Below are 27,500 nucleotides of genomic sequence, written 5' to 3'. Positions count from 1 at the left end.
CTGTCATTTTATTTGTTTGATTTTTTTAATGTTTTTTTTTCAAATATGCAAATAGGATCCTGTAGACTTACTTTCACTGTACCCCTTTCTTGACCCCCAGAGCTACTGCCGACCACCTCGTGCTCCCCGTGATGAGTGCCAGCTACACCCTGAACGCCGAGCTTGGGCTGAGTCTCGTTGCCAGATTCTGATGGAGGAGGTCTTCGAGCCCTGCCATGCTGAAGTGCCTCCAAAGGCATTCTACCACCGCTGTGTCCAGGTGAGGATTCTTGTGGTGGTTCAGCTAGACAGATGGATTGATTATATAGATGATATAAACAGACATGTAGATAAGTAATGAGAGCTAGACTGATATGTAGATATGTAGGTACATGGTGAAAGTTTATTAGCCACATTTATATAGTACTTTTTTTTTTTTTTTTTTTTTTTTTTTTTGCGACACTGCTTCTGACCCAGGGCAGTGGACAAGGTGCAAGGATGACCTGTCATCCAGGAGGTACTAAGATAAGAGGGAGGGTGGAGGGGTGTGGAGTCTATTCAGGGATGGAATGGGTGGAAATGATTTTATGCCTTTTCCTTTTTGGCTACCTCCCTTGAAAGGGGGAAAAAGCCTTGGTATATGTATGTATGTATGTATATAGTACTGTTCAGATACATAGATAAAATAAGAAAATCCTAAACACACATTTCTGAGCCAAAGTTGTGTATTAGATACTCCATATTATTGTTACTAAAAATGCAAACAAAATAGTGTGAAAAAGCAGCAACACAATAAGCAAATGATGGTACCTAAGTGATAAAAGACTAAAAAATAATATAATGAAAAACATGATATATGTTCCACTAGAAAGAAATATCTAAAAGGAATTCCTTACTTAAAGGACAATACATTGATATTAGTGTAATAATCCTGTATTCTCATAACAGTAATGACTGTAATTCTAGACTCAAGGGAAAGAAGTGTGACTACATGTTCTCTGAAAACAAAAACATATTTTCTGCAAAATTTGATTGCAGTACATACTGAGAGAACAGATGAAAAAGAAATATCAGAGAGACTGATGTCCAGTGTTATTCCAGGATGATATCACCCTGGGAGGAGGAGGAGGAGGAGGAGGAGGAGGAGGAGAAAGAAGAAGAAGAAGAGGAGGAGGAGGAGGAGGAGGAGGAGGAGGAGGAGGAGGAGGAGGAGGAGGAGGAGGAAGAGGAGGAGGAGGAGGAGGAGGAGGAGGAGGAGGAAGAAGAAGAAGAAGAAGAAGAAGAAGAAGAAGAAGAAGAAGAAGAAGAAGAAGAAGAAGAAGAAGAAGAAGAAGAAGAAGAAGAAGAAGAAGAAGAAGAGGAAGAGAAGAGAAATCCTACTTTATCTTCTAAATCTGACTTAAGATCACCCTTGACATTACAGGATGCTTGTAGCTGTGACATGGGTGGGGACTGTGAGTGCCTGTGCACTGCTGTGGCCATCTATGAGCAACTTTGTGCTTCCAGAGGTGTCCCCGTCCGGTGGAGATCACAGGAGCTTTGTCGTAAGCATCTTACTGATTTTTTTCCTTGACTCTTCCCATCAGTTGTCTAAGAGGAAGAGGCGGGAGGGGGAGGGGCAGAATGCAAATGAGTTAAAGTTAGCTTTGCTTAGATTATTCTGATAGGCAGAGCTGGGTGCTTTACCACAGGACAGGTAGTGTGTTTCTGCCAGACAGGTAGTGCATTACCGAAAAAGCTGAGGTGCATTTCTGTCAATACATTTCTGATTTTAATTTCCTTAGAGTGGTCCACGTTACTGTGTATGTGTATATGTATATTCACATATGCAGATTTTTCAGTAATGCACAACCTGTCCAGTGGTAATGTGCCTAGCTCTGCTGATAGGATCAACAAAACTGTCAAAACTTGGAATTAGAATTTCTGAAGTTCAAAATGTATCCACATTTTTTTTCTCTGTCTTGTCTAGCATTTCTTAGTTGAATAAAGTCTTCTGAAGATGACTACAAAAATTGTCTGTCAATAGACCCATCAACTCAGGAGTGTTCCATATCTTTATGCATCCACCATGTGATTTCTTTTGTCAGATACAGAATCAGATAAGTACAGTACTACCTCTCATTAATGGACGTTAATTAGCTGTGTTTGCGGTGTTTTCGCTGTGTTGTCGGTGTTTTTGTTGCTGTTGTTTAGTGCTGTGCAATCACTATGCCACCCAAAAACCACTCCAAATCAACGGATTATTCACATCAACGGACACTGTTACCCCCCTTTTAGTCCGTTAATGAGAGGTAGTACTGTAGTCAAAGACCCTTGGAACTCTCTCACCCTTTTCCACTCCCTGTCAACAAAGCAGATCTCCTAAATCTCAATGGTTGTGATTCATCTCGGTAACACCCTTCCACTCCCCCCACAGCTACATTGTAATTCTCAACCCACACATCCTAAACCGTGTTGCTGTATTTTATGACTTTGGTCTTTACTGTAGCTGCCACTGGGTGGTTCTATTCAGTTGAGGGGAAATACTTCACACAGCAAAAGGGTTAAATGTGTTGTGGTCCTCTATTTATGAAACCTTTTGTTGTGTTTTATACTCACTGCCATCAGTTCATTTTATTCAGCTGAAAGAAACACCTTTCACTGGGCAGGGGGGGGGAGAATTCCTCTTTGCTAATGGAATCACCTGTTGGCAGCCAAGATAAATGCTCAAGTTGTAAAATGGAGCAAAAGGGTTACCCTATTGTTGAGAGAATGTTGGGTGGATGAGATACCCTCAGGTGAATAAAATTGCCCCAAAAAATCTATTCAGCTCTGAGAAGCTCCACTATACCTTTACCCTTTAATCAGGGAGTGCCTTTGCAACTATAGATATTTTCAGAAAATACTTCAGGAACCAGATAAAATCATGTGATGCTAACCAGAAAATGATAGTAAATTTTTTTTAGTTGAAAATCTATTTTAGTTAATCCATTAGGGAGGGTGGTTCTCTGGTGATTCAACTCTGATTACAACTGAATGATTCTAGGTGAGGGGAAACCTTCTATTAAAGGTACTCAACAATTCTTTTTCTGCCACAGCCATCCAGTGTGATGCCAACTGCTCCCACTATGAGCCCTGCATTGAGACATGTCCAGAAACCACCTGTGAGAACCATCTAGTCATCAAAGCCATCTCCAAAATGTGCCATGCAGACACTTGTGTTGAAGGTATGTTAAGTGCAGTAAAGAGAGGTGCCAAATGAACTATGAAACTCACATTCAGTTTGCTGGATACCTGAGGCATGACACAAACACACACACATTCAAGTCTTTTAGATCACAGAATAGATTGGAAGAATACAGCTACAGTATATAAATCACATTGTAGTTTTAAAAGAAAAATGATTGAGTCCTCATTGATAAAACAGATCTCAAATTACAACACTTCTAAAGGTTAATGGTCACCAGATGCCATTACTAGTTTGGCAGTTAATAAATTCATCTCCAGAGGATGAAACGTCCTACCCCATTCAGGGCACGTGACTTGAGGCTTACCTAGTTCCCTTTTGTAGCTTTCTCCTCTGTATATATGTTCTTGTCTATGTACCCAATGATTGTAACTGCTGAAGAGGACCACAGCTAGCGGTCGAAATATATGGTTTACCCTGTATCTCAGCTTATCTTGCTCCGAGAGTGGGTTTAAGTTTTATATATATATATATATATATATATATATATATATATATATATATTTATATTTATATGTAGTTGTATACATTTTGTGAACAAAGTAATGTCTGCATATTCTTGCCTCTTATACAGGATGTAAGTTAGAAGGCTGCCCTGAAGGGAAAGTGTATTTGAGTATGGAAGATAAGCGTTGTGTGCCAGTCAAGGAGTGCAAGACGCCATGCCTCCAGAAGGATGGTGTCCTATACTATGAGGGAGACTTGATTTCCTCAGATGCCTGCCACAGTTGGTAAGTTCCTATCAAATAACTATGTGAAAAAGTAACTAAACTAAAACACACATCTCTTCAAAACACAGGGAACTTCTTATTCTCCATGGGATCCATTTAGTCTGTAAGGGGAAAGAGATTCTTATAGACCTTGTAGAGGGCTGTATGAAGTTTAGTATAGGTGAAGTGGGAAAACCAAGCTAGACTAAAAGTGGGAACCATATTCATAAAGGGGTATATAAAAATTGTCAAACTGTACACAAAAAATCATAGAATTATGTACTTCACCGCCTGCACAGTGGTAATGGAAATAAATTTAGGGAATTCTGGGTGTACATCTAAAACAGGAACCTTGCTATGATGATAATAGCTGTTGTCATGAATTTCACTGACTGAAGACTGCCCAATAGTAACAGCTTAGCTCCTTTCCATAAATCTCAGTGAAGAAATGCTGTTTTTTTTTTTTTTTTGTATAAGTGTTAGTCTGTTTCTGTGTCACCAATCAATAGGAGGAAAAAGAGTAGGAGGGGGAAGGGGATAACAGTTACATACATACATACATATACCAAGGCTTTTTCCCCCTTACAAGGGGGTAGCCAAAAAGAAAAAGGCATAAAATCATTCCCACCCATTTCATCCCTGAATACACTCCACACCCCTCCACCCTCCCTCTTATCTTAGCACCTCCTGAATGACGGGTCATCCCTGCACCTTGTCCACTGCCCTGGGTCAGAAGCAGTGTTGCAAGACAGCACATCCACAGCAAGGCCGCTTCATTAAATTGGCGACCCCCCCTCTCCGTCCCCCCATTGCATAAAATGAGAGGACGGGGAGAAATCCCTTTGGGCTGCGTCAAAATTTGCTCACACATACTACCTCACCCCCCATCCACCCGCCCATTCCACCTCATGCTATCACAACATCATCCATATACAACCATTCTCCATTCACCCCTGTCTTCTGCCCTCTCCCGTCCTTCCTCAACAGACATTCCCCTCTTCCCCAAAGCCCCCTTCACCCCATCCATCCACCTCATCCTAGGACGCCCCCTCATGTTCACTCCCTCCACATCTGCCTTCCACACCTCTTGTACTAGTCTTTCTTCACTCATTCTTTCCATGTGTCCAAACCATCCTAATATTCTTTCATCAACCCTATCTCCCAGCTCCCTTTCCACCCCCATTCTCCTCCTCACCTCCTCATTTCTCACTCTATCTAGTCTAGTAACCCCCATCATACTTCTCAGACACCTCATCTCAAACACATTCAAATTCCTTCTCTCTTTTTCTCTTATGTTCCATGTTTCTGCCCCATACAGTGCTGTTGGCACAATTACTCCTTCATACAGTCTCCTCTTAGCATCCATTCCCAAATGTCTATTCCTCATTACACTCTTTAATCCACCAAGGCATTTACTTGCTTCTCTCAATCTACATTCTACCTCCACTTTCACTCCACCTTTCCCTGCCACATTTGCACCCAAGTCTCTAAAAGTATCCACTTCCTCCAGTCGCTCTCCCTTAATGCTCACTTCCAGTCTACTGCCACTTTCACCCCTTGTACATCTCATCACCTTACTTTTACCCACATTTATCTTTAGCTTTCTTCTATCACATACTCTCCCAAACTCTGCCACCAACTTCCTCAATCCCTCCTCCGATCCTGCCACAAGTGCAGTGTCATCCGCAAACAACAACTGGCTCACTTCCCACTTTTCTCCATTTTCTTTAACCATCTCCAATCCCTTGCCCACTAACAGTTACGTTAAAAAAAAAACTTGAATGGTTTGACATGCAGTCTTCCAGATTTAAAACCAAAATGATTATTTGTCAGGATATTTATCTCTCCAGGGTACTAACCCTCTGATCTTTGTATTTACTGAATTGTACTTAGCTAATTGTAGTATACAGGAAAGGAGCAATGCTCATTGAGTCCCATCTCCTATTCTCTAATTTTCTTACATACCTAGACTCAAATTCATGTATGGTTCCAACTTAATCTAAATCTTTGATTTCCAGTTATCATATTTACATTTAAACTCATGTATTGTTTGAGCTTGGGCTATATCACCATCTAAGCTATTCTACATATTTATACATCTATATGGAAAACTGTATTTTATCACATCCTTTCAACATTTGGTCTTTCTTGATTTACTTCCATGACCTCTAAAAGCTGTCCCATCTTTAATTAGGAGATCTCTTCTATCTATGCAATCTGTCCCCTTTAGTGACCTGAACACTGTAATCATATCACCTCTTTCTCTTCAATCTTTTAAAGTTGGTAGACCAAGTACTTTTAGTCTTTCCTCATATGGTTTATCTGTCAGACTGGGGACCAGATTAGTTACTGCCCTATGTATTCTCTCAATCTTGCCTATATGCTTCACTCTGTGTGGGGCCCATGCTACTGACATATATTCCAGTCTTGGATATATTAGGGTTTTGATGAGTGTTTTCATCATTTCTTCATCCATATAATAGAACACCACTTTAATATTCTGCAGTAGTCCATATGTCTCTCCCACAATCCTGTTGATATGTCTGCCAGGTAACAGGTTGTATTTACCTAGTTGTATTTACTTAGTTCTATTTTACAGGAAGGGGAGCTATGCTCGTGGTGTTCCACCTTTGTATCTCGCAGTGTCTAGTTTGCTCTTAAATTCATGAATGGTTTTTGCACACAATATTTTTTCATCCAGTTTGTTCCAAGTGTCCACCACTCTATGTGGAAAACTGTTCTTCTTCAGGTCTTTTTTATAACTATGTTTTTTGAGTTTCTTTCATGTTCTCTTGTGTTTCTCTTGTCCCAGTTTAACAAGTCTTCTTTGTTGAGTATTTCTGTGTCCTTCATGATTCTATAAATGGTCAGTAGGTTGCCTCTCTCTCTTCTTTGCTCCAGAGTTGGTAACTCCAATTTAGCCTGTCTCTCCTCATATGACAAATTTGCAAGTGCAGGAGCCATTTTTGTGGCTGCTCTCTGGATTTTTTCTATTTTCTTTGTATTCTTTTATGGTACTGGATGACCACAGTGTCACCGCATATTCTATTCTAGGAGTTATCAGTGTGACTAATATTTTTTTAATAATTTTTTCGTCCAAATATGTAAATGCCACTTTTATTGATCTTAGCAAGTTATAGGATTCTCCAACAATTTTGTTTATTTGTTTATCATAGGACAAGTTGAGAGAATTACTCCCAATTCTTTTTCAGATTCCACTTTCTTTACCTCCTTAGTTCCAATTTTATATTGTCTTGATATTCTATTTTTACTTTTTCCAAACTCCATTTTGCTACTCTTCTTAATTTTGAAGTCCACTTCCCATTTCTGACTACAGCTCCATACCTCATTCAGGTCTTCCTGTAGTGATTCGCAATCTGTTTCAGTTTTTACTTTCCTTAACAATTTAGTGTCATCTGCAAAGAAGCTCATGTAAAATTACACATCATTAAATCTAGTCTCAATGACTCCTCATTATTTCTGTATTTGGTGTTTTCACTGACCCACTGTGTCATTGTATATTCCATGGTCATGTCCAGTAATACATTACCCCACAAGTCTTCTTCACCTTTCACTGTCATGTCCTCCCAACAAATTTCTCTGCAGTTAAAGTCCCCCATAATTATCAGGTTACCTCTGTCCATTAGTATCTCATTTAATGAATGCCTTGTATCATCTAGCATTTTCATATACATTTCCAAGTGTTCGTTTTTGGGGGCACATAAGTCACCACAAACTTTCTACTTTTCATGTCTTTGTCTTCAACTTTTATCATGATCAGTTCTACATTACCTTTGCCCTCCACAATTTTTGTCACATTCAAGTTTTTCTCGGCCAAGAACATGATTCCTGCTCCCTGTTTTTCGTCTCTGTTTTTAATCCAGTAATTGTGTAGCCCTTGTCCAACATTGATAGGTGGTATTGCACTCTTTAATTTAGTCTCCACAGTTCCCATTATGTCTGGTTTTTCTTTTAACAGGTAATCATTAAGTTCATTCAGTCTTGAAATTAATTTGTTGATGTTAGTATAGGCCACTTTTAATTTTTTTCCTTTCTCCATCTTTTTTTTCTGTTTTTGGTTCGCCCATTCTGATGTACTATTTTCTCAAGTCTCATGTCGATTACTCTCCAGTAGAATTCCTTGCTTTCGGTCTCCGTTCTCTTTGCGATTTTTTCCTTAACTTCATCTCTTAGTGTCTTCTCTTTTTCTAATTCCTCAATACTCATTTCTCTTTTTATCCATATCTTATTGTAATGCCAACTTACCTACTTTTTCAAATATGTCTTCTACTACCATTTGTGATCTTAATTTTATCTTTAAGGGTCTATTTCTTTCCTTAGAATAATGACCAATTCTATACACATCATTGATGTCTCTCTCTACATCCTGGTCTCCATTCTGATTTTTTTTTTAGGATTTCTATTGTTATTTTATTTTTCTTCTTTTTCTCTCATGTACCTCACCAGACCATGTTTGTCTTTTAGTCCATATACCACAATACATTTGTGTGTGTTTGTGTGTGGGTGGGGTTGGTCATGGCCATTCTTCTCTTTAAAAGTTGAACATATATAATATGATATACAGTTTATTGATTTTCTTTTCTTTTGCAGCTATTGTTCACGTAACCAAATACGGTGCAAAGGGAGCCCATGTACAACTCCCACAACACCCACTACCACACCAACCACTATCACATCCACTACCACACTCAGTACCACCACCTCTACTAGCACCTCTACGTCCTACTATGTAACACCTGCTACACCAATTATTGTAAGTACTGAAACGGTCTAAATTTTTAAGTGATATCCCAAGCTATTTTATATGAAAAATGTGAAATTCTGTCCCAGGTTATCATTTATCCAAATTGGTGGTCAAAGTCTAAGGTCCCAGACAGACAATTATCCATGTGATAGTTTCTTTTTTCTCACTTTTTATCTGGTTGATTTCATTAGGTACTGAGTACTGTAGGTCTCCTACTGGTTTGTGCATGTACTGCATACACCATTAGTCTGAAGATCTTACATATCTTCTTCTGCTTGACTTTCTAAATGTTCTCTCTTGATGCAGTTTGTTATCTCCTTCCATGTACAGGACATATATGTATGTGTGGATGGTTGGACTTATTGGCATAGCAATGGGCACCCTGCTGATCTTCATGGTATGGATGTGGAACCAGTCATCACCAATAGCAAAGGAGGAACACCAGGTGTAAGGAAATACATACATTGTAATAATGCTCTCCTTATTTTCAAGATATCTGTTAATCCATCATCTCCATTTACAACTTCAGTCTGGCATCCATATGTTAATTGTCTTTTTATAATATGTAGCCATTTTTTTTTTCCTGTTTCTCTTATTACCAATGCCATCCACTGCCAATGGTGATACCTCTGTCATCACTACTAACACCAGAACCATTCCCAGTGCCACTCTTGCCAAGTTTCCAAAAGACATACCATAATCTCCTCATCATTTCTATCAGTGAAATCATGAAAATTTACCCTCCACTGCTGCTCCTCTTGTCTCTTTCTAGGACTTAGCCCTATCCCCTTCATCTCACAACATTCAAATATTCTTCTGTACTGTATGCTGCCAAGAGCAATTGAAGTAAAGATAACGTAGTGTTCTACCTTTAAAGTGCCTGGCAGGTGCAATATGTTTTGCTGTAGCCTCTTGTTATAGAAGCTTGGGTTAAGTCCTCTGAGATGTCTTACATATCCTAATGATACCAGTGCATTCTGGAGTAATACTATGACAATTTTGAAGCAATGGTAATTCTTGTGATATTACTTGGCCCTTCCCTGGGGTGTTCAAGAAGATTCCACTGGGCACACCATTACTTTGTATATGTCATGGATTTTGTGTAACAACAATTTGTACAACTTCTGAGTTTCTTGAGCACAGGCCTATGACTTTCCTCCCATGGCAGGTTGGCAGCAGCAAAAGCACTATTTGTGCCACAGATCAAGTAACTGACATTGAATGCCGAGTCATTGGGACCCAAGTGCCTTGGTATAATTCTGGCGACAACGTTACCTGTGACCCACTTACAGGCCTCACCTGCGATAATGGACCTGGGCAAACACCTTGCAAGGATTATGAAATTCGAGTCAAATGCAGTTGTGGTAAGCAAAAGAATGATTTCAGTTTCTCTCTCCTGTTTGCATAATACTGAGTCCTTCAACACTGTAAAAGAGGTGATATACTTTGCATGGCAAGTTCCTGGTGATCTTATTTAGTTGAATGCAAGATAAAAAAGGAAGATGATTATCACCACAATCATTGTCAAAAAGGTACAGTAGTATAAATCCACAATACAACAAGAAAAGAGTTAACTTTGGCTGAAATACGGTACTCACACAAGACAACAGTCATAACCTTTACAATATTTTGTTCGAGACCTTTGTTTATTAGTATTACTTAACACAGTAATATAGATCATTATGTGTAAGAAGTCCTTGCATTTTTTTTTCTCTGCAGGAAGCCTGCAGGAAGCCTGCAGAGATGGATTTAGTTCTTGGATGAACATCAATACACCCAATAACACAGCCCAGGTAAATATTAATCCTATATTTTATATTATCATATTCTCTTATTTGAATGTTTATTTACCTAGTTGTATTATATGGGAAGGGGCGCTATGCTCGTAGTGACCTGTCTTTGTATCTTGCAACAGCTAGTTTGTTCTTAAATTCTTGTATGGTGTTTGTACACACTATTGTTTCATTCAATTTGTTCCAGACATCCACTGCTCTGTGGGGAAAACTGTATTTTTTCAGATCTCTTCTATAACTATCCTTTTTGAGTTTCTTTTCATGTCCCCTTGTTTTTCTTTTGTCCCACTTTAATAAGTCTTTTCTGTCTAGGACTTCCATGCCTTTCATGATTCTGTAAATGGCCAGTAGATTGCCTCTTTCTCTTCTTTGTTCCAGGGTTGGTAGTTCCAATTTAGACAATCTTTGTTCGTATGTCAATTTTGAAAGTGTTGGGGCCATCTTTGTCATTGTTCTTTGGATTTTTTCTATTTTCCTTATATTCATTTTTGTACTGGGTGTCCATAGTGTTGCAGTGTACTCCATTCTTGGTCTTATCAATGTGACTAATATTTTTTTTATCATTACTTTATTCAAGTAATTAAAAGCCACCTTTATTGACCTTAGTAAATTGTAGGTTTCTATGACTATTTTGTTTATATGCTTGTCTGGAGACATGTCTTTGGTGATAGTTACTCTTAGGTCCATTTTGGAACTAACTTTCTTTACTTCCTTTGTACCGTTTTTATATTGCCCTAATATTCTTTCTTTATTTTTTTCCAAATTCCATTATACAACATATCTTAATGTTGAAGTTCACTTCCCACTTTTGACTCCATCCCCAGACTTTGTCCAGGTCTCTCTGTAGCGATTCAGTCTTTTTCCATACTGACTTTCTTTGGTAGTTTTGCGTTATCTGCAAAGAATTTCATGTAACATTCTAAACCTTCATCCATGTCATTTACATATATATAGCAAGCATTATTGAAACCACTACTGAACCCTGTGGGACTCCACTTATCATTTCTTCCCAGGTAGAGTTTTTATCTCTGAGCATCACTCTCGTTTTTCTACCATGCAAGAAATATTCCATTTATTTCAGTAATTTTCGTTGTACACCTCCTGTAGTTTCGAGTTTTCTTAATAGTTTTTTCTGTGGTATTTTATCAAATGCCTTTTGTAAGTCCAGGAAAGCACTGTCTGCCCATTCATCACTTTCTTGCATTGTATGTATTAACCTTGAATAGAAACAAATCAGATTTGTGGCACATGATCTTCCCTGTCTAAAACAGAAGTGTTTTGGATTTAGTATATTGTTCTCTTCCAGATGTTTAGTCCATCTACTTTTGATGACTTTTTCACAAATTTTAGCTATTGTGCTTGTAAGGGAGACCAGTCTATTGTTTGTTGGGTCTTCCTTGTTTCCCCCTGGTATTTTTCCAGTCTTGCAGTACCTTTCCTTCTTTCAGTGAGCAATCTATTATCATATATATTTTGTCCATCAATTCATCTATATATTCTTTTAGTATCCAGTTTGCAATTCTGTCTGGGCTGTGTAATTTTCTGGCATCAAGATTCGTTATTTGGTTCCTTATTTCTTTCTGTATCACAATTATTTCATTAATTTGGGGGATCTTTCTCCCTGTCCCTCATCCCAATTGGGTATATTCTCTTTTGTGAATACAGATTTGAAATGTTTATTTATAATTTCAGCCATTTCTATATCTTCTATATATTCTGTATTTCCTTGATGTAGTTTCATTATTTCCTGTTTATTATTTAGTTTACCATTTACATATCTATAGAATAATTTAGGTTGATCTTTACATTTGTCTATTATGTCTTTTTCATAGTTTCTTTTTTTTCCCTGTGGATTGTTACATATCCATTTCTTAGTTTGATATATATTTGCCACTTACCTGGTTTTTTTTTTTTTTTTTTTCCTATTTTCCAAGCTTTGTCTCTTATCTTTTGCCTCACTGCATTTTTGTTGTACCAGCACTTAAGGTACACTTTCTTCCATTTTTGTTTTGGTACATATTTATTCACTCCTTTATTATAGATTTCTTTTAATATTGTCCATTTCTCTTTCACCTGTGTTTCTTCATTAAAGAAGTTTTCCCAACTCACTTTTTCAAAGAATTTTCTAAGTTTCTCAAAATACATTTTGTTATACATCAGTCTTCTTTTTCTGTGTTTCTCATTTCTTCCCCAATGTATTTCTTCTTTTAGTTTGACTCAAGTAGTATGTGGTCACTTCCCAATTTGTGTCTTGTATTCCATTTTATCCACAATTTCAGGCTCTGACATAAATATCAAACCTAGTCTCGACAGTTCTTCATTATTTCTATATCTGGTATTCTCTTCTACCCATTGAGTCATTGTGTATTCAGTTGTCATGTCCAGTAGTATGTTTCCCCAAAGGTCCTTTCCGCCTTTCACTGTCATCTCCTTCCAACATATTTCTTTAGTGTTAAAGTCACCCATAATTACTAAGTTTCCTCCTTTTTTCAATATTTCATTTAATGTATGCCTTGTGTCTTCCAACATTTTGGAATGGTCACTCTCTTTCCAAGAATGTATTTACCTAATTGTATTATATGGGACGGGGAGCTATGCTTATGGTGACCTGTTTTTGTATCTCGCAAGATCAAGATTGTTCTTAAATTCTTGTATTGTGTTTGCACACACTATTTCTTCATCCAATTTGCTCCATATATCTATCACTCTTCTGACGTTATCCTTTTTGAGTTTCATTGCATGTCCTCTTGTTTTTCCTCTGTCCCACTTTAATAAGTCCTCTCTATCAAGGCATTCTTTTCCTTTCATAATTCTGTAGATGGTTAGTAGGTCCCCTCATTCTCTTCTTTGTTCTAGGGTTGGCAATTCCAGTTTGACCAGTCTTTGTTCATATGTCAGGTTTGCAAGTGTTTGGACCAACTTTGTCATTGCTCTTTGTATTCTTTCTAATTTTCTTATATTCTTTTTTTGTACTGGGTGACCATGTCAGTGCTGCATATTCCAGTTTTGGCCTTATCAGTGTTTGTAATATTTTCTTGATCATTTCCTTATCCAGGTATTTGAAGGCCACTTTTATTGATCTCAACAAATTGTATGTTTCTCCGACTGTTTTATTTATATGTTTATCTGGTGACATGTCTTTGGTGATAATTACTCCTAGGTCCCTTTCAGAATTTACTTTCTTTACTTCTTTTCCATCAAATTTATACTGTCCTGTTATTCTCTTCTTGCTTTTTCCAAATTCAATCATATTGCACTTCTTGATGTTGAATTCTACCTCCCATCTCTTGCTCCACTATGAGACTTTGTTCAGATCATTCTGCAATGAGTCACAGTCTATTTCGGAGTTTATTCTCTTTAATAATTTTGTGTCATCCGCAAAGCAGTGCAATGGATAGCTGATTCTGTGTACTATTGGTGGGTGTGAGAACTAGAGAGCATGGATGACTGGAAAGCTCTGGAATATTGGAAGAGAGTGACCTGCATCATGATGATTCATGCTGGATTAAAAAATTCAGAAATCTTAGCTGTAGCTCAGTGCTCCTTGAATACCATGGAGGCTGTGAGATGTGAGCTGGAGAATTGTGACAGAGATGTGGAAGCAGTGGCTAGCAGGATCATAGCAGGCATTCTGACTGTCTGTACAATGAAATTCGTCAAGAAGCTGCAAAAAAAAGGTGCAGCAAGATCCAGGCAAGGCTAGCCTATAGTCCACACAAAGTCTTGTGTTTCATGAAGGCTAAGTCCCCTTAAACTGTGATGGTCTTTGGGTGTTTCCAGTGAAGAACACATCATGCTGCCCCACATCTTTGAAGAGGGACTTAGACTCACTTCAATTGCCTATATTGAGTTGCTGTCCACTGTTGTCAAGCACTGGGTGGAGAGGGTGGCTGCAGGAAGACAATATGTGTGGCAGCAGGACTCAGCTCTGTGTCACACCTCTGGAAAAACCCAGAAGTGGCTGTCTGAGAACTTCTACAGCTTCACCAGTCCCAACATCTGGCCCCCCCCCAACTCGCCTTATTGCAACCCCATGGACTATTATGTGTGAGGCACAGTTGAAAAAGACACCAATCATACCACCTGTAACACCAAGGAGGAGCTGATTGCCAAGATCAAACTAGTGTTTAGGCATCTCTCAAAGGACACCGTGAAGGCTGTGTGTTGCAGGTTCAGGTCCCACCTGGAGGACATGGTGGAAGCTCAGGGCAGCTTCATTGAGTGAGCAGTATTTGGGAAAAGATCCTTTAAGATATGCACTTTGAATTTTGAAAATAAATCAACTTTGGCCATTTTTCTTTCCTTTCTGAAAAAGTGTCAAGTTGACCCTGAACACCCTGTAAATGTGTGTGTATATATATATACATATATATATATATATATATATATATATAAATGTATATATATATATATATATAAATGTATATATATATACATGTATATATATATACATGTATATATATAAATATATATATATATACATATATATATATATATATATAAATATTTATACAGTGAGTCATCCTTATACGGTAATTCTTTATATACAGACGCTCCTCTACTTACGTTCATTCATTTTACGTTTTTTCGATTTTACGTTTGAACTGACTGTAAAAAAAATTGTAAAAAAAAAAAAATTTGAGTGAATTTTTTAGTTTAGCGCGCTCTCCGTAGTTCAAACGATACTTACGCATGATGCTGCGTCCATTGTTTACATGGCACAAATGACAGACTAAACATGCCTTGCCTCCTCCTCCTCCTCCTCCTCCCCCTCCTCCTCCACCATCTCAATTTATGTTGCTTGAATTTAATTTATTTGAAATTAATGTTATTATTTTACAATGTTATGTGTATAATTAATGATTTAGGGGTGTTTTATAAGATACGGTAATAGAATTTACGGATGTATAGTACAGTAACAACTTACGTTCATTTTCAACTTACGTTCGGCTGTTCGGAACGTAACTAAAACATAAGTTGAGGAGCGTCTGTATATATATATTTGTATATATATATGTATATATATATATGTGTGTATATATATATAAATATATATATATATAAATAAATATATATATACCAAGGCTTTTTCCCCCTTACAAGGGAGGTAGCCAAAAAGGAAAAGGCATAAAATCATTCCCACCCATTCCATCCCTGAATACACTCCACACCCCTCCACCCTCCCTCTTATCTTAGCACCTCCTGGATGATGGGTCATCCCTGCACCTTGTCCACTGCCCTGGGTCAGAGGCAGTGTCGCAAGACACAGCACATCCACAGCAAGCCGGCTTCATTAAATCGGCAACCCCCCTCTCTGTCCTCCCATGCAGAAAAAGAGAAGACGGGGAGAAATCCCTTTGGGCTGCGTCAAATTTTTCACACACATACTACCTCACCCCCCATCCCCCCGCCCATTTCACCTATATATATATATATATATATATATATATATATATATATTTACAGATATATCTGTTTATATATATATATATATATATATATATATCTCTATACATATATTTATATATATATATATATATATATATATATATATATATATATATACATATATATATATAGGCTGTGACAAAAACAAAGAGATGGGACTCCATAAGTGTAGCTTTTCATATACATTACTAAGAAAATACAATTAGATAATTATATTGAAAGTTACATGTATCGGTAAATACAGTATATTATAACCCATATCAGGATATTATTTTCTTTTTCATATTTAGGAGGTTAATGACAATCCATGATTTTCAGGATGACATAGAAGGCTTTGATGACCTTCGTGAGAGGTACACATTCTGCCAGGATCACCAGATTGTGATTGTGTCCTGCCGCCCTGCTGACAGGAACCTGAGGACACAACGCCAGAACATTGTCTGTGACAGGAAGAATGGTCTTGTCTGTTTAGGGGAAAACCAAGCACCTAATGGTGAGATGTACTTCACAGTAGTTGTTTTCAGCATTACCTGTCTTTGTCTCTTCAGTCTTGGGTCCATCCCCACCCTCCACCTTAGCAGAATAGAAATTATTTGTAAAATAAAATTTAGAAAAATATGATACCTTGTTTGGAAGGGTTAATCAAGGACATATATTAAGTTGGAACTATACATAAATTCAAGTCTAGGTATGTTAGAAAATTAGAGAATAGGGGATGGGACCTAATGAGTGTTGCTCTTTTTCTGTATACTACAATTAGGTAAATACAATTAGGTAAATACACATATACACAAAGAGATGATGAAAAATCTCATTGAAATCCTAATCTGTCCAAGACTGGAATATGTGTCAGTAGGCCTTCACACAGATTGAAGGATATAAGCAAGATTAAGAGAACAAAAAGTGTGTCCCCTGCCTAGCATATAAACCATATGAGGAAAGACTAAAAGCACTAGGTCTACCAACTTTGAAAGATCAAAGAGAAAGAGGTGATATGATTACAGTATTCAGGTCACTAAAGGGGATAGATTGCATTGACAGAAGAGATCTGATTAAAGATGGGAGGGCTTTAAGAGGTCATGGGAACAAATTAAGAAAGACCACATGTCTAAAGGATGTGAAGAAATACAGTTTTCCATATAGATGCATAAATACATGGAATAGCTTAGAAGGTGATATAGCCCAAGCTCAAACAATACATGAGTTCAAATCTAAATATGATAATTGGAAATCAAGGATATAGATTAAGTTGGAACTGTACATGAATTTGAGGCTAGGTATGATGAGAATTGGAGAATAGGGGACTGGACCCAATGAATGTTGCTCCTCTCCTCTATACTACAATTAGGTAGATACACAAAGAAGAACATAAGAAAATTAGAAAGAATCCAAAGAGCAGTGACAAAAATGGCACCTACACTGTCAAATCTGACATATGAACAAAGATTGGAAAAAATTACATCTGTCAACACTGGAACAGAGAAGAGAAAGTGGTGATTTGTTGACCATTAACAGAATTATGAAAGGGATGGAAATTCTTGATAGAGACGACTTATTAAAGTGGGACAGAAGAGAAACAAGAGGACACTAAAAGAAACTAAAGAAGGACAGCTACAGAAGAGACCTGAAAAAGAATAGCTTCCCACATAGAGTGATTGATGTCTGGAACAAACTAAATGGAGAAACAGTGAGTGCCAAAACTATACATGACTTTAAGAATAAACTGGATGTGGAGAGATATGAAAACAGGTCACTATGAGCATAGCTCTCATCCCATAAAATATAACTAGGTAAATACAACTAGGTAAATACACACACATATCTTGAAGAGATGAACATTCTGACAGACAGTCAGTTTGGCTTCAGATCTGGAAGGTCATATGTGTTGAACCTTTTTTGGTTTTACTCAAAAGTGGTTGATGTACTAAGAGAGAGAGAGGGGTTTGTGGAGTGCATGTACCTGGATCCTAGAGAAGACATATGATAAGTACCTCACAGTCAACTTATGTGGAAATTGGAGCATGTTGGAGGACTGAGAGGCAAACTATTAGATTGGATTAAAGACTTTTTGAAAGAAAGATACATGAGGACATTAGTAAAGGACAAGATGTCAAGCTGGAAAGGATTAATGAGCAGAGTTCCACAAGGTTCAGTGCTTGCACCAATAATGTTTCTTGTCTATGTTAATGACATGATGGAAAGAACAACAAGCTATGCCAGCATGTGTGCAGATGATGCAAAAATCTCAAGAAGAGTGAAAAAGCAGGGGGATGGTAGAATACTGCAAGAAGATCTAGATACTATTCTTGCATGGAGCCAAGAATGGGAAATGAAGTTCAATACTAAAAAAATGGGAATTACTGGAAATGGATAATAGCAGCAAAAGGCCATCCTTAAAGTATTCATTGGGAATCAAACACATTACAAAAGCAAAAGAGGAGAGACTTGGGAGTGTTGATAAAAGACAACTTGTCACCTGACAGGCATATTAGCAGGATTATGGAGAGACTGGAATATGCATCAATAGTATGGTCCCCACATAGAGTGAATGATATAAGCAAGATTAGGAGAATACAAAAAAGCAGCAACTAAACTGGTCCCTAGCCTGGCAGATAAATCATATGAGGAGTGACTAAAGGTACTGGGTCTACCAACTTTGAAAGATCAAATAGAAAGAGGTGACATGATTACAGTGTTCAGGTCACCAAAGGGGATAGATTGGATTGATAGAAGAGATCTCCTGATTTAAGATGGGAGGGCTTTAAGAAGTCATGGAAGTAAATTTAGAAAGACCACATGTTGAAAGGATGTGGAGAAATACATTTTTCCATAGAGATGTATAAATATGTGGAATAGCTTAGAAGGTGATATAGCCCAAGCTCAAACAATACATGAGTTTAGATCTAGATGTGATAACTGGAAATCAAAGATATAGAATGAGTTGGAACTGTATATGAATTTGAGTCTAGGTATGTTAGAAAATTAGAGAATAGAAGACAGGACCTAATGAGAATTGCTCCTCATATATTACATTTAGATAAATACATGATTGTGGGCATGAGAAATAGCTCATGTCCAATTAATATAAAATTCAAGTTGGAGGCAGTAACAAATGAAATAATCAGCAAGTCTTGCAAGTTAGTGCAAGAAGAAAAGTTGGAAAAATATTCGGATTGGAAAGATGCAAATGAAGAGGAATGTGCAGAGACACGGAAGCTCTTAGAGAAGGCAAAAATAAGAAATAAAAAAAACTGAGGCCAAAAGAATAATATTTTTTTTTAGTTATCAATCAGAATATGAGGAAAAGATTTTTTAAAAACAGGAGGACAGTTTTGCACAGAAAACAAAATGAAGAAACTTATTTCTAACATATCCAGACTCAAATTCATGTACAGTTCCAACTTAATCTATATTTTTAATTTTCAATTATCATATTTAAATTTGAACTCAAGTATTGTTTGAGCTTAGGCTATATCACCTTCTGAGCTATTCCACATATTTTTACATCTATATAGAAAACTATATTTCTTCACATCCTTTCAACATGTGGTCTTTCTTAATTTATTTCCATGACCTCTTAACCCCTTCCATACGGGGCCGCACACGTAGGCGTCATGGGGAGCGAGTGTATTCGCGAGGCTGCCATATCGGCTTAAAGTCCTCCCATCTCTTCTATCAATGCAATCTATCGCCTTTGGTGACCTGAATGCTGTAATTATTTCATCTCTTTCTCTTTTATTTTTCAAAGTTGGCAGGCCCAGTACTTGTACTCTTTCCTCATATGGTTTATCTGTCAGACTGGGGACCAATTTAGTTGCTGCCCTTTGTGCTCTCTCAATCTTGTATATATTACTGTGTGGGGACCATACTATTGACGCATATTCCAGTCTTGGATGTATCAGGGTTTTGATGAGTGTTTTCATTATTTCTTCATCCATATAATGAAATGCATGTGTGGTGTGTGTAAGGTCACAGTATTACTCAGATCAGATTTCAGAGTTCTGAAGTTTTCATCTGGGAGACTAACAGCAGATGGTCATGAGTCTTACATATCACCTCATATCAGAGAGGCTGTTCAAAAGTTTTATTTTTTCTTAGTATTTTGATGGCAATAACCAGCACTTCTGTCCATGGGGGACAGTATTGTTATGAGGAGGTGAAATCGTAGAGATGGTAAAGGAAAGAATTAAGGAACATTACAGAAGTGAATACTGACCATTGTGGGACTCGGGTAGTCCCCACCCTCTATCCTGACATCTTAATTTTCACTAATCTACTCATATATGCACCTGTTAAGAAATATTTCATTCATGCAAGATGTTTACTGCTTAGTCCTCCAATACGTTCCAGTTTGTTTAGCAGTTGATTGTAAGGAACTTTATTGAAGGCCATATCTTGATCTAGGTATACACAATCCACCCAGCCCCCTCTTGTAGCACATCTATAACTCATGAGTAAAAGCTTAAAAGGTTTGGCACACATAATCTTCTGGATCTAAAGCAGAACTGATTGCTCATGTGTATTTACCTAATTGTAGTATACAGGAACAGGAGCAATGCTCATTGGATTCCATCTCCTGTTCTCTAATTATTTATCCAACCTAGCCTCAAATTCATTTATGGTTCCAACTTAATCTGTGTCCTTGATTTCCAATTATCATATTTAGATTTGAATTTATGTATTGTTTGAGCTTGGACTATATCACTTCCTAAGCCAGGGATTCTCAACCTTTTTCCCATTACATACCCTGAGAGTATGCTAATGTAGTTGGTTTACTATTGGCCAGGTTGGAGATAAATGACTACTTGAGGGTAAACGAGCCTGATATTTTGTGCTCAGTGGAGACCAAACTCCCAAAACATGTTGATCTACAGCTGGGGAACAATACATACACCTCCTAGAGAAGAGATAGAGAAGATGAAATGGGTGGAAGGGTAATGGTTATTGTGAAAAGTGACAGAAAGGTGGAAGAATTGAATCTGAGTGAAGTAGAGCCTGTGATAGAATTAGAAATGAAGAGAGTGAATGATCTGAGATATGTTGCCATGGCTGTTCAATTTATACATGAATGGGGTGCTGCAAGAGGTAATGGCTGATTGGAAATGGTGAAAGAAAATAGAGAAAAATGGGAGATAAGTCAGTTGTTGTTTGCTGATGACACTGCACTTGTAGCAGGATCAGAGGAGGAATTAAGGAAGATAGTGATGAAATTTGGGATGGTGTGCAAAAGGAGGAAGTTGAAGATAAATGTGGGTAAAAGGTGATGAGATGTACAAGAGGAGAATATGGCAGCAAATTGGAAGTGAGTATTAAGGGAGAGAGACTGGAGGAAGTGGATAGCTTTAGATACTTGGGGGTGAATGTGATGGGAAAGGGAGGAGTGGAGGTGGAGGTAGAATGTAGATAGAAAAAAAGCAAGTAAAAGTGTTGGGGTATTAAAAAATGTAATGACAAATAGACATGTGGAAATGGATACTAAGAGGAGATTGTATGAAGGGGTGATTGTACTGACAGCATTGTATAGGGAAGAAACATGGAACATAAGAGGGGGGTCACTGATTATATGAAGCGGCCTTGCTGTGGATGTGCTTTGTCGTGCTGCATTGCTCCCAGGGGCTGTGGGTAAGATGCAGGGATGACCCATTATCCAGGAGGAGCCAAGAAAAGAGGGAGGGAGGGATGGTGAATGGGAGTGGAGTGGATGGGGATGAAATGGGTGGTAGTGGATTTATGCCTTTAAATTTGGCTTCCTCCATTGTAAGGGGGAAGATGCCCTTGGTATATGTATGTATAAAAATTGCAAGGATGGCACAAAAAAGCACATGACTGTTATTTCTATTGTGGTCCTCTTAAAAACAGAATCCAGATGCGTTTAAACAAGAAGTAATATAACTAAAATCAGATATGTTAAATCATAATTATTACTTAAGATAATAATCTTTGATGTGACTCCTTATACAGAGAAAGAAAGACTAATGTATATAGCTAAGATCAGAACATGTTGCTCATAATAAGTTGTTACAAATCATAATCTGGAAGCAATCCACCTGAAAACTAGAACTAAAAGGCAGAATAGAAGAGACTTCATGGTGGCATAAGCCCCATTCCCTGTCAAAAATGTAGAGGTAATCATTAAACTATTTGGTGATAATTATACTCATCCTTGATTATGTATCATACACTCATACATCTTCCATGACCTTCTCCCATCACTCCACAACACCTTTATGTAGAAAGACATAAAACTGACTTGATGGTATAGTGGTTAGTGTTGAAGGCTGCTAATGCTTGATCTTACTCTTCATTCAGTGCATAAAATCTGCACAATACTACAAGCCATTACTGTCTCCATTGAACAAGGGAACAGTTGCGTAGTGTATTTACTTAGTTGTATTATACGGGAAGAGAGCTATGATCATGGTGACCCATCTTTGTATCTCTCAGCATCAAGTTTTTTCTTAAAATCTTGAATAGTGTTTGCACACACTGTTTTGTTGTCTAATTTGTTCCAAGTATCTATCACTCTGTGTGGGAAGCTGTTCCTTTTCATATCTCTTCTGTAACTATCCTTTTTTAGTTTCTTTTTGTCTCCTCTTATTTTACCATTATCCCATATCAACAAGTCATTCTTATCTAAGACTTCCATTCCTTTCATTATTCTATAGATAGTCAGCAAGTCTCCTCTTTCCCTTCTTTGTTCCAAAGTTGGTAGTTCTAGTTTGGACAGTCTTTGCTCATATGTCAGTTTGGAAAGAGTTGGTGTTAGTGTTGATGTTGCTCTTTGTATTCTTTCTAATTTTTTTATATTCTTTTTGGTACTGGGTGTCCATAGTGTTGCTGCGTACTCAAGTTTTGGTCTTATTAGTGTAGTTAGAATTTTTTTTATCATTTCCTCATCCAAATAAGCAAACGCCACTTTAATTGACCTCAATAAATTGTAGGTTTCTCCGAATATTTTATCAATATGCTTATCTGGTGTCATGTCCTTGCTGATCATCACTCCAAGATCTTTCTCTGAGTTTACTTTTTTCACCTCTTCTTCACCAATTTTGTAATCTTTCGATATTCTGTTTTTACTCTTTCCAAATTCCATTATACTACATTTCTTTATATTGAATTTTACTTCCCACTTTTGAGTCCAATTCCAGATCTTGTCCAAATCTTGTTGCAATGAGTTGCAGTCTTCCTCCGTTTTTACCTTCTTTAGTATCTTTGCATCATCTGCAAAGAAATTCATATAACACTACATCTTCATCCACGTCATTAATGTATATGGCAAACATGATCGGGGCCAGTACTGATCCCTGTGGGACACCGCTTATCACTTCTTCTCAGTTTGAGAATTTATCTCTAATTACTACTCTCATTTTCCTCCCAATCAGGAAATCTTTCATCCATTCCAATAATTTTCCTCTAATGCCATCTATTGACTCAATCTTCTTTATTAGTTTTTTATGTGATACCTTATCAAATGCCTTTTGTAGGTCCAGAAAGGCACAGTCTGCCCACCCATCTCTCTCTTGTATTATGTCTATTAGTCTTGAATAGAAGCAAATCAAGTTTGTTGTACATGATCTTCCTTGTCTGAATCCAAATTGGTTTGGCTTCAGTATAGTTTTTTCTTCCAAATGCTTAACCCATCTATTTTTGACAACTTTTTCACAAATTTTTGCTACTGTGGTTGTTAGTGAGACCGGTCCATAGTTAGATGGGTCTTCTTTGTTTCCTGTAAGGTCTGAGTATCACTCAAATATTGTACTATATGGACTCTGAGCTATCATTTTGGAAGATAACAGCTGTTAGTCACAAGTCCAGCATATGATCCAAAACTTAGTAAGTCATGCATATTACATACATACATATACCAAGGGCTTTTTCCCCCTTACAAGGGAGGTAGCCAAAGACGGAAGGCATAATTCCACTCCCATCCATTCCACCCCTATTCACCACCCCTCCCTCTCTCCCTTTCATCTTGTCTCCTTCTGTATGATGAGCCATCTTTGCATCTCACCCATTGCTCTGGGTCAGAAGCAATTACGAAACAAATTACAAAAATAGATTACGAAACAAATATTTTTAAGAACCAACATATATAGTACATACATATACCAAAAGCTTTTTTCCCCTTACAAGGGAGGTAGCTAAAAAACAAAGGCATAAAATCCACTCCCACCCATTCCATCCCCATTCCATACATATAAAGTACTGAAATAAATACCTCCTGACATAAACCATGAAGAGAAAATACTCTTGGGGCCTGGTCAAATAACATAAACCCACCTGTACTCAGATGCCAAGCATTAAAACAATACCAACACATAATTGGCCTGGAAAGATATTATATGCCCCAGATACAGTCACCTTACAGAAGATGAGAACATGTCACCTTGTACTGCCCTAAGCTTGCTCATTTCAGACAACACCACAATATTTTTTCCCCTGAGGGACTTATGGGCTTGTGGTAACCATGACTAAATTCCTTGGGGCCTACGGTATTTTATAATGGAGATTAGAGATCGTGAATTGATTTATTTTGACTTATTTATTTTCTTTTAGGATGTCATGATTATGAGATTCAAGTATTCTGCAACTGTGGTCTACCTGTACCTCCTACAACCTCAACAACAACCCCTTCAACTACAACAACAAGGCCCGTGTGCATTTATGGAGAACTGCGGGTAATTAGTATTTGTATTTCATATTCCTTGATTGCCTTCTTTTCTTTAAAAAATAGTTCATTTCTTGTGTAACTTTTGAACTTTACTTGAATAATTTCATTGTGTGGTATGGTTGGTAGCATCCTAGCTTTGTGGTAAGAGTTGTACAGCCCAGGGTTGGGGTCCCTGAGGCAAAGCTGTTTTATCAAACTGTCATAACTCTACACACATGTCAATTGGATTTCCTGAGTAGAAAACATGGTGAAAATGAGACTATGTGCCATACCATGTAAGTTGACATTAGGGAATATATTGGACAAACTCCAGATTATTCCTCTTGAACATTCTTTGTGGTATGGTAAAGCCAAAAAAAGACAATTACTTACCTATTACTGAAGCTGATAAGTCTAATGCTGTAGTAAATATGTACAAGAACTACTATTTAAATATTTTCCTGTTTATGTTGTGAAAAGCCACATGGACTCTTGTGATAAAGAATTTGGATTTCCTTCAATGTTTGGATTTCAATACATAGCTTATATCCTCAGATAAATCCTCAGATAAATAAATATTGTGGCAAGGTATCCCACCATTTCTTCCAAATGTTAATTCCTGGAATATGATTTTTACCCTTTTCATCAACACTAATGTATATGCATTGTGCAGTAATGTTCATATCTACCTTTTTATTCTAAGACTATTGCTTTCAATTTCTTCTTCTGTATTAGGAACCTCTGTGAATTACTTGTCTTCTCCATCTCCCCTCATTACTCTTTCCTTCCTATGGGGTGCTACAGGGTATTTGTGTATCTAGGTAGTTACTGCTCAAACTGAACAGTATTACCTGTATAATTGCTTCAGTGGTAATTTATCCCATAACTTGATTATGTAACAGGCAAAATTTTTCTGGTTACAAAATTATTCCTACAACTCTTGTACTTTTTAAACATCTGTTTCATTTCACTAGACATTGTGCACATGTTATCATCCCACCATATTCTTATTTCAATCTTAAATGTGTACTGTTTGTACTTTGTGAGTTATGGTCTTGCCAGGAGGCTGTTGCTGGTTACTTGAAGGCCACAGGTCTTTTGCAAAAAAGACCAAAAGCAACAGATTGATTGTGCTTTCCTATACATTTCTAACTGTTAATACATACTGTCTTCAAAAACTCCCCATTTTTCTCTGCATATCCTTCCTCTTTTATGATTTTCTTTTGTATCTTTCCTATCTTTTGGGAATGAGGGGAACTACAAACTGCAGAAGTACAATCCTTTTTTCTTCTTTAGGACGTCTATGATGATTGCTCTCGATATGAAACATGTGATGGCACAGCTTGGCGGGAAGAGGTATGCCCAGATGGCCTTTACTTTCTGCACGATGGATGTTATTCACCTTCAGTAGTAGTAGAGGAAAGAAAAGAGTGTGAAGGTAAGTTTATATGCATATTGGATACTACTATGAAAGTCTACACTAATGGTTGTTTTTATTTTACTTTACATGTCCTTAAATTGGGTTGAATGACTTAAGACACTGGATATTATTTTGTCAATTTAGGTAGCATATTAGTTAATTAGTCCATTGTGACAGGCCTCTCGCAGGAGATCTATGGCTCCAAGATAAGTAGCAAGAGGCACTGGATTGGACCATAAGTCACTCAAGAAAGAAATATTATCTTGTCTGGATAGAGCAAGAGTAGGGCAGTGCAGTATGAGGTGCCTCATGTATTTTGTGTGGTGAGAGCACTTTGTGAAACTTGAGTCTGTAGCCAGACCTATTCTATGTTGGTTCTGCTTCAGTGATGGGTGATGACCTGAATGCAACCATGCCAGAGTAGTTCTTGTTTGTCATGGTGGGATTTCTTGGATGGTTTGATATCTGGGGAAGTCAGGTGGAGCATGGAGTTAGTAGGTCAGTCCCCCAAGTGCTTGTTGTGAGATCTGAGTGTGTATATATTTACCTAACTGTAGGATACAGAAAAGGAGCAACACTCACCTTAACCGCTTTGGTATGATGATGCCCACATGGGTGTCATGAGGCACAAGTAGGTACATGAGGATGCCAGCATCGGCATGTTGATTATATATATTTTTTTGCATTTGTACATGAGTTACCCTTGGATTCTATGAACTGGTTTGATCATGTTTTTGTGTTTAGTATTACTCAGAGTAAAAGAGAATGAGTAATACAGCAGTGACTTTATATTTTATAATTTGAGTAGTGTGATGAATCATACGTTTGGCAGCTGATGCTGTGTGCGACAGATGTAAAATGGGGTAAGAGTATGACATAAAATTTTGAAAGTAATAAAAAAATGTTTTGGAAAGAAATAAAGACAGGAAGAGGAGGCAAATCAAGTAGAGAAGAAAAGGTAAAAGGTGCAGATGAAGAGATGATAATGGAAGAGACGACAGTAAAAGGAAGATGGCCAGAGTATTTTAGGAAATTGCTCAATGTGAAAGAGGATAGGGAGGGAAAGGTAGTTGCAGTGGGAAGCACTAAGAAAATGACCATGATGAGTGAGGAAAATGGAGGAGAAATAAGGAAAGATGAAGTGAAGGCAGTTGTTAAGATGATGAGAACAGGTAAGGCACCTGGGTTGGATGGATGTCATGCAGAATGCCTAAAAAAAGGAGGTACAGTGATGGTGGACTGGCTGGTGAGGTTATTTAATGTTTGTTTAAGAGAGGGTAGAGTGTTGGAGGACTGGAGGAGTGCCTGTATAGTTCCACTTTACAAGTGAAAAGGGGACTAATGTGAGTGTAGTAGTTTCAGAGGGATCAGTTTGTTGAGTGTAGTTGGGAAAGCTTATGGGAGGGTTTTGATTGAGAGGATTAGGAGAGGAACAGAGGGAGTAATTGGTGAGGAACAGTGTGGGTTTAGGAAAGATAGGGGTTGCACGGATCAGATTTTGGTGGTAAG

The 27,500-nt window shown here is 37.6% G+C and overlaps 1 protein-coding gene across 2 annotated transcripts in view; it reads left to right on the top strand.

The window, feature by feature from the left end:
• The window catches only part of LOC143018223 (hemocytin-like), a 184,722-nt gene that overhangs the window by 52,424 nt on the left and 104,798 nt on the right, over positions 1 to 27,500 (top strand). Inside the window, exons 30-40 of one of the 2 annotated variants that reach the window (XM_076173462.1) lie at positions 101 to 259; positions 1,403 to 1,523; positions 3,057 to 3,185; positions 3,780 to 3,936; positions 8,527 to 8,689; positions 9,011 to 9,127; positions 9,849 to 10,044; positions 10,409 to 10,473; positions 16,240 to 16,414; positions 24,478 to 24,599; positions 25,868 to 26,009. In XM_076173462.1, coding sequence (XP_076029577.1) covers positions 101 to 259; positions 1,403 to 1,523; positions 3,057 to 3,185; positions 3,780 to 3,936; positions 8,527 to 8,689; positions 9,011 to 9,127; positions 9,849 to 10,044; positions 10,409 to 10,473; positions 16,240 to 16,414; positions 24,478 to 24,599; positions 25,868 to 26,009 — 1,546 coding nt within the window. Of the gene's footprint in view, positions 1 to 100; positions 260 to 1,402; positions 1,524 to 3,056; positions 3,186 to 3,779; positions 3,937 to 8,526; positions 8,690 to 9,010; positions 9,128 to 9,848; positions 10,045 to 10,399; positions 10,474 to 16,239; positions 16,415 to 24,477; positions 24,600 to 25,867; positions 26,010 to 27,500 lie in introns of both variants that reach the window. The other variant, XM_076173461.1, reaches the window with a different exon arrangement.

This window comes from Oratosquilla oratoria, chromosome 34, assembly GCF_046742065.1.
Source record: "Oratosquilla oratoria isolate Oo_2021 chromosome 34, ASM4674206v1, whole genome shotgun sequence".
NCBI classification, from domain to species: Eukaryota; Metazoa; Arthropoda; class Malacostraca; order Stomatopoda; family Squillidae; genus Oratosquilla; species Oratosquilla oratoria.
The sequence above is the reverse complement of the archived record's forward strand: the minus strand, read 5'-3'. Positions and strand labels throughout refer to the sequence as shown.